Below are 9,047 nucleotides of genomic sequence, written 5' to 3' on the forward strand. Positions count from 1 at the left end.
AGACAATGAGGGTCCATCTCTTTTTATATGAAGCAAAAAGTAAACTTTATCTCTCCTCCCTTTAACTCTGTTCCATCTCAAAAGATGGATAAAACCTGGTTTATATAAATATTGACCATTTGATAGTAAATTTGTTTTTCACAAAGTACTTTGAAAATGCCGATGGCCTGCAAAAATTCAAATATCAAACATATACATCGTCATCTTCGATTTACATCCTCAGCAAAAAACATTGTTGTTACTTGAGATATTCTCTTAGATTCAAAGATATGTGGCTAGTGTGACCAATTTGATATGACACATAGCCAAGATTCTAGAAATACATATTGTGAAGTGATCTAATAAATAAATATTGCCACATTCAATATATTGTACGGATAACTACAGTACTTAGGGGAAATGATAGCAATGACTTGTTTCAGTATTATGGAATTGAACCTATACATTAACAAAACCTTGATGAAATTGCTAGTTGAAATTTTGTCTATCATAATATAACACATGGGGTTCGATTCTGATCTATTAATACTCTTGGAGACTTTGAATGGAGGCATAACTAAAGGCCATGCCCATAGGGTTTCTCACCACAAATTTCATATATGCCACAACCCCACGCAAGTATGACTTTGTTGGTACCTTTTCTAGTCACCATGCAAATAGAGTTATGCTAGAAACCCAACATAAACCATCCAAAACATGGAGATGCGGGCGACAAATATTGAAAAGTCTAATCTAAAATATGCCACGCCTGTCTAATCAGTTCAAATGATGTTGATCTTAGTGGGGAGAGAGAGAGAGACCCTTTTCCTTCTAAGAAGTTAGAACAAATAAGTAATATTATGCTATGTTTTATGGGTGAAGGCAACACTAATGACCATTGACCATATTAAACGGTTCAAGCAAATCAAGAAAACTTGTGGACTACCTCAACTAGGATAAGAGTTGTTGCATTTGGTCTCACCTTAGGGACCAAGTTGAATAAGTATTTCTTAATTAACCTCCATGATCCCACGAATAATAATGTTCTCGATTCGTAGTTCTTGTTCCTTTAACTCTTATACATTTACATCTTGCACATTAATCTTTGTTTGAGCCATAACTTGCATGATATGGGAATCGAAAATGACCTTGTCATTAAGTATACATTAGCCCAAGCTTTAGTGTACATACATTCTTTAATTTTATCATCTTTTATGCTCAAGTGCTCATATACCTCTAACTAAGATTGCTTTCATTGTTTCACTTCGTACTCAAGTTGTGTTAGTCATGTTAATTGAGATTTCATTAATTTTTTGAGATGCATGTTCTCAATAAAGTGGACATTGAATTTCTCACACTCCATTACAGGAACTCACAATTATTAACCTTCTTCACCTTCTTACTTTAGATTCTTACAACTCATAATCATGGTTTTGATTGTTGAAGATGTTTTATCATTGATAAAAAACTTCTTGGGTTGAATTAGGCTCATTTTACATCATATTAATGTTGCCCCTTTGGAGAGTCGTTACCATTACAAAGCCAAACTCTATGTTATATATCTTTTCTTATTTTAGATACTATCATGACCTAATAACTCACCACTAAGATGAATGAGTAAAGAGTTATAATACAAAATATAGACATTGTCATACATTCCAAAACCTATACTTCAGTAGTCTCTTCTATTAAAGCTGTCGTAGGGTTGAAACACATTTTGTCAAGACCTCTAGTAAATTGGTATGATTTGAAGCTCGATTAAGTATGTTAAATAAAAAAGAAACGCTTACCACTAGGGCATATGATCCCAATCATAAAAATATATGAAAAGAAAGCAATTTCATTTAGATGATATATAAGAAGTGTGTTACAAGGAGCACGAGGGCCAAAGGAAGCACAACATTTGCGGAAGAGAGATGAGATTTACTAGATGGAGAATTAGGTCTTGGTTGGAATTGGTTTCCACCACCCCTAAGTGACCCTGTCACCAACACCCAATTCTTTGGTCTCTTATCTTCCATTTCCTTGGGCGTTGATATAAGATTATCATGTTTCATTTGCTTTGTCTTCTCAATACCATCATTCAATGCATGTTGTGGCTTGTCATTGTCAAATGCACTCCTTATTTCTACATCATCAAGTAATCCACAATTAGTTGTATCATTTTGCAACCAATCAAGTTTAATAAGACTTTAAGAATAAACCTCCCCAAACATGTTAAAGTGGAGATTTAAGCTAGGGCAAGTGCCTTAATATGAAACACGAACCAAACACTTTGATTATGTTATTGTTGGCAATTAAATCAAGATCTCGGCATGACCAATTATTTCACGTTATGTAATCCCTAAATGAATCAATTTAGATTAGTTTACGCTCTAGAAATATTCAAGATTTGAGGTTTCTCTAATTTAATCAATGGGCCCCAATTAGTCAATAATAGTTAAGTGAAGTAATGATAATAAATTAACATTAACAAAGCAACACATGACTAATGGATTCCTTTATTAGGTAAGAGGCCATTTATTAAGACAAAAACCACTTACTAATCTACCACAATTAATCATGGATTGATATCGAAATAATTTATGACTTGTTTGGCAAATAGTGGAAGAATGAAGTTCATGTGGGCATACAAAAGTGAGCAACATTCTAGCAAATATATGAAAAATGTTAATATGCCACTACGAAGAGAGTGACATTTTCGGGAGATAAAAGAAATATTGCACCATTCTCGAATACAATGGTGACTCATTTTTAAGTAAAGAACGAGCTAAATCATGCAAATTAAGTTGCATACCTTGTGATGTAGTTGCATTGACAATGAGTACAAAATGGATAAGGGGGAATATGATCCACAAAATAGAACTCATGTTTACAAAGTACAGAGAGAGAGAGAGAGAGAGGAGAAAAGAGACGCAATGAAGGACCCTTCATCTCTTCTTATATTGACCAAGAAATAAACTTTTCGAACACCAAGTGAATAAACTTTATCTCTCCTCCCCCAAACTTTGTTTCCTCCGAAAATATCGATAAATTTCGTTTATATAACTATTGACCATTTAAAGTACATTGAACATATACATCGTTATCTTTGATCCACATCCTCAACCCAAACATTATTGTTACTATGAGATATTTGCTTCGATTCAAAGATATGTGACTAGTGTGGAGTATATTCGATTCACACTATGTATCATTGAACCCTAAACCCTTATTTGGAAAAGATATGTGACTAGAGTGAATAATTTGATATGATACATAGCCTAGTTTTTTTTCCACCCCCCCAAAAAACACTACTTCGCATTAATTAGCAAATAGAATACAAACAGAGTTTACTCAAATAAAAATAGCAAAAACTTACCCGACCCTTAACTCCAACAAAATTGAAATAAACCCCATTTTACCCTGACTCTACATCTCCCAACTAACTCTTTTCTAACAACATTATCCGGGTAACATGACTATACTAACCCACTTTTGCTTTAGTTATACATACATAATTACAACCCATGCACACACATATTATGAATTGATCTAATAAATGAATATTTCCACATTCAATATACAATATGGATAACTACTGTATTTGGAGGAAATGACACCAATGACTTCTTGTACTATTATGGAATTGAAACTATGCATTAACACAACCTCTTAAACTATGATTAACTAGATAAGAATAGGTACTTCGTTTTTTGACAACGTGACATGTTGATCTAATATAATTTGGTCTTAGGAAATATGTTTGATAACATCTAAACTTGAGCCAATGATTATTTGAAGTTCTCACGTAGTTTTCGAGATAAAATGAGAATCTTTCAAAATACCCAAATTCAAAGGATATGTACTCATCCACTTTTCTGAAATATGAACTACCATTAGTTCACATAAAGAGCAAAGATTGAAACTTTATATGAGGACCACAGAACCTAGCACGTGAGACTTTTGAACACTCGTGATGTGGAGCCATATACGAGTACTTGGAAATATTGCCTTGAGATATATTTGTCACTTTGGAGACGCACAAGACAAAGTATACAACATCAAAGAATATCACTATGTATACACATATCCATGTTCTCATATGCAAAATAACGTTCAACATTTTCGCATTATATTTTGTATCATGATTGTCTCAACCACGAGAAACTTGTATGTGATGATTAAGACTCTGATCACCAACATGAGAAGCATGTCATTTTACCTTAGGAATTACCTCTAGGGATTAATCTCTCGAGAATTTATAAACAGACTCATTGGCATATAATTATAGCACAATGTTCTATCTTCTCTTAATATTGTCGCAAAATAATCCGTTGTTTCTTAGTGATGATTGGCTCATTAGAGTATACATTCGAAGATACCCATTCAACAAAGAAAATTGTAAACTCTTTCTATTATTTACAACTTACAAGGTGAACAATTCGTCGAATGAAAGTTAATGCATGTTGTTGCCACTTGTGTATTTACTACTATTGTAAAATTTTCAAGGTTTGATAGTATGAACCATACGTACCATACGTGCATTCGCATTCGCGAAAGAAAAATACCCTCAAAGAATGATAAATACCATTCTTTTGGATTAACTATTTATTATGAGGTAGATAAGCCTAAAAATGAAAGAAAAACAAAAAAAACATTAAAACAATGGGGGAAAAAAAAAACACAAGAATGTTTGGATAACATTCGCATTCGTTTTCCAACGTAGGAAAACGAATGTTATACTAGACGAACACGAATTTTACGTACTATGGTTTGCATCATTATTTCCCATGTTCCAAAGCTTTAATGATGGTAAAGCTTGCCTCTTTAGTCTTACCTTTTTCTAACACATGTAGACTCCATTCGAAAACATTTAAACTCAATTCCTAGGCTTCTCACTTTGGTCGAAGTGGTGGGCCAATCACTAGTAAGTGCTTGCTAGTGAAAAATGAACTTATCTTTGTATTCCAAAGAACAAAACTATTCTATAAGTACCCCAGTTGAGAGATACGAACATCAGGAGGAGGGGATGAATTTGGTGATAAAAGCACTAGAAGTATTTTTTTTTATCCATTGACAATATCCACTCAAATCATATTAATGCCAAATCTCAAGGCGCTAGAATTAGTCAGCCCAATAACTCTTTGGATTCTATGGAAATAGCAATGTAGATGGGTTTTCCCCAACTAAACCATGCATCCAGTAATATTAATACAAGAGATATGGAGTGAAGTTGTAGCTACACTAAAGAGCCAATACAATGGCCTCACGGGCGGATTCGATAGAGTTGAAAGATAACGACTAGCCTTCATCCAACAATGGTCGTCCTCTCCCTTTCTTGAGTCACTGGGCATCCATATAAGATGGAACTATCGCTTCCCTACAAGGATTTGTATTTAAGTTTATAACAATCTTATCTGTAAATTTTTATAACTAATGGAAGGAGTTTTTTTTAATAGAAAAAAAACTATTCTAAAGTATGTGTCATCAATGTTACAAACTTAAAGAATGTTAACATTTAAGAAATTAAGTTCATTTCTTTGTACTATGCATAAAACATATTAAAACATTAGGACATGTAATTAGTGTTGTACATTGGTAACCAATTTTCTCGTTCGTGCCCGTAAAACTATATTTATGAGATAAAAACAAAAATGCCAAGACATCATCATCAAAGAGTTATATATATATTTTTTATTCTTTAAGTATACAAAAAGTAGAGTTCTTAGAAATTTGGGAGATAGAAAAAAAAGATTAGTGTACAATGAATAATTAAATGTGGAGAGAGATTAATGTATCGTGTAGTATATATGACGAGACAAGGAAAGAGGATATTAATGAATTTTCTCTAGGGAAATTGGGTAAATTAGGTTGATGATAATTGATGAAGAGAGATAGAGAAGAGGAAGAGGAAGAGAAAGGAATGTTATATTATCTATTAGGGGAACAATACAAATTTCTTAGACTCCAACAACAAACACAACCACTTCTTGTCTTTCTCTTTCTATGACTCTAAAGACATTAGACTTTCTATGACTCTAAAGACATTAGACTTGCCTTCTTCCCTCCTACCAAGCTTCCTCTCACTTCTTGTCGACCTTCTATCTTCTTCTTTCTTCCTTCTTATGGCTAATAATCCCTTCCTATTTATAGGTTTTTGGTTGGGTTATTCTTGTTTTTCCTTTTTAAATATACTTGAGTCTATGTGGGACATTTTTCTTATACCACTATTTATCCGTTGTAACTCCAATTTTGTCATACAATCAACATATTTTTGGAAAGCTCTCTTGGTCAACTTTTTTATGAATATTTTCTTTTAAAATGTAGATATTGGATGAAGAAGTTATGAGCATTTTAATTTATCTAAATCTTTGTATCCACAACTTGCTTTTTTCACTTTTTTGAAAAACACTACCGAGGAAATCCTCACGTGTTCGCGAAATGAAACAGAACCACTGGGGTCCTGGATTGGAAGGATTCGAAGTTTGTACTAGCTTTAGCGAGAAAGTGTTTAAGATAGATAGAGAGAGATTAAGAGACGGAGATTCCAATTATGAGACGCATTGAGAGAGAGAGAGAGATTGCGATTGAGATAGAGATTGAACCCCTTGACTTCAATTATTAGAGATGAGATACATCATCAATAGGATAACTAGATTTTATTTATTTATTTTCTTGATCAATACATAACTCGCTTGATTAATTGATTGATTCCCTCCCCTTTTCTTTTTTTCTCCACTCTTTTATAGATGCCCCCATGTATCTGATGCATGTGAGGGTGCAAGACATGCATACAATGCATGCGATGCATGTTTACCATTTGGGGCTCATGCATTACATGTGATGCATGATAACCATGTCACTCATGCAAGCTCTCATGTATGAGAATTTATATATGAAAAAGTATAATGATGAAAATACAACTTTTTTAATAAATGACTTGGCTTTGTGGTAAGTCAATTGTGTTATGTAAGGTTGTCCCTCCTTGTGGGGGGAGTCGGTCGAAAAGCCGAAATGAGAGTCGGTTGGCCGAAATCGTCTAGAAAACCGAAACAAGAATCGGCTACCGAAATCAATTGAAAAGCCGAAACGAGAGTCGACTACCGAAATCGGTCAAAAGATTGAAACAAGTGTTGGTTGGTCGAACAAAAGTTTAGACGAATTTACACACACACACACACACACACACACACACACATATAGTAACTCACGATATGAGTCTTTATATAGAGAGAGTCATGTTAGCTGCATATATATGTGGGATAACTCATTGAGAAATATAGTAAAAGAAGTGTGAAAGTGAACCCTTCTTGGTTTCCACGTGATTTTCACACCGTTACCGAAAATCTTCACGACATCCACCCCGACCAAACCGCACGTCCTCTAGTACGTGCCAAGAAGAGAGTGAGATTTTGGCTACGGTGATCAATACGATTAAGCCTTTATCTGAATAATGACATTGACTATCAAATGTAGTACCTTCAAGTGCATGCCCACTTTGAGATCCTTACACGACCATGCACTATGTTTCTCACTTTGTACACTGTAAAAGAATACGTGTGCGGAAGCGTATGCGAAACACAGAGTACACAGTTAAGAGAATGACAGTTTGGTAAAACATAGAAAACACAGAGATGGAGATGGAGAGGGAGAGACAGAGAGAGAGCAGACAACTCAATTCTTCTTCAAAATAACAACACTTTGTACATATTTCGTGCTCAGTGAGCACCTTTTATACAAGCCTTGACTATCGGGCTGACACAAGTATTGACAGTACTTGACTGCTCATAAATGAGCCTACTACACTAACTCCCAAAATTATTCCTTACGAGGAATACCATACTAACGACCTTTTGGTTTACGCACCGATACGGCCACGTAACGCAAATAGATGTCGAGTGGCGCGCGACACATGTGCCAAACATCGGGATGTGCGCGTCACAAGCGCGGACAAGCACCGAGCCTCTATCCGCCAGTGGTTATGGAGGATTGATGATGGGCGGCTGAAGTGATGCACTAATGTCATTAGAGTGAGAGAGAGAAAAAAAATAAAATAAATTGAGGAAGTTTTAAAGATAGATAGATAGATAAACGCATATCACCAATAAGATAACTAAGTTTTCTTATTATTAATTTTCGATTTGATACATAGATTGATTCATAGATTGTTTGATTCATCCATTGATTGATCCCCCCCTCCCCATCACACAAGCCTTACGAGGGTTTTTATAGGTTTATCTATCCTTCTAACATGCACAAAACCATGGGCTTGAACCCATGGTTTTCGGGCACACGGTTTTCCTTGTGGCATGCACAAAACCATAGGCTAAAACCATGGTTTTGTGTACACGGTTTTGTATGTTTGTTTCCTATGGAATACTAAATATGAGAAGGAAATATACAAAATCTAAAGCATTTAGTAGTAGCTTTAGTTGGTAAGATAATTGCCTCCTATCTTAGAAGTGCAAGGTTCAAATCTTACTTGCACCCTTCTATATGCACTTGAATGTCATTAGACCCTAGGCTAATTTTCATATTTATAATCATGTGTATAATGTGTGTGGAGCCACACTATTTCACAATTTCTCCCATTGGACATAGAACATCACGACATCCACCCCCACAAACTGCACATCCTCCGGCATGTGCTAAGAAGAAAAGAGTGATGTGGCGGAGTCAAAAGGTGGTTTGTGTTTGATTTCCTCCTTCCTTACGCGTCGTCCTTTGTCCTCCATTTTGAGTACATGCATTCCTTCCACCCGATCAACCATATCATTCTATCACCTTTCGCATTTCCATGACCACTTGTCGTAGCCCCTTTTGCTCCTCTTGAGAGTAACTCTTCATGTATCATACATGTGCCGCTTTCATCTTGACCATCTCCTTGGTCATCAAACTTCCTCGGATCGTCTTTTCTCATCTTATGCTTGCTTTTCCTCATGCTCACAACATCAACATTATCATTAGACACATCCAAAACCATCCTAACATTTTGTAGATTATCCTCAATACTATCAACTTTAATCTTGTCCTTCCCCCACATACTCATAACATCAACATCATCATGATACTCATCCCAAATAATA

The 9,047-nt window shown here is 35.1% G+C and overlaps 1 protein-coding gene across 1 annotated transcript; it reads right to left on the minus strand.

Moving 5' to 3' along the window:
* Positions 1-1,801: 1,801 nt before the first annotated feature.
* On the minus strand, positions 1,802-2,920 carry LOC147859989 (uncharacterized). Its single transcript, XM_087325152.1, has 2 exons — positions 2,777-2,920; positions 1,802-2,107 (listed from the first exon to the last, which is right to left on the minus strand). The coding sequence occupies exons 1-2, from the start codon at positions 2,847-2,849 to the stop codon at positions 1,824-1,826; spliced, it is 357 nt and encodes a 118-aa protein (XP_087181278.1). The 5' UTR covers positions 2,850-2,920; the 3' UTR covers positions 1,802-1,823.
* Positions 2,921-9,047: the final 6,127 nt, after the last annotated feature.

This window comes from Azolla caroliniana, unplaced genomic scaffold, assembly GCF_043228905.1.
Source record: "Azolla caroliniana isolate FFs.n. ecotype wild unplaced genomic scaffold, voAzoCaro1.0.p SCAF_9, whole genome shotgun sequence".
In the NCBI taxonomy this organism is placed as follows: Eukaryota; Viridiplantae; Streptophyta; class Polypodiopsida; order Salviniales; family Salviniaceae; genus Azolla; species Azolla caroliniana.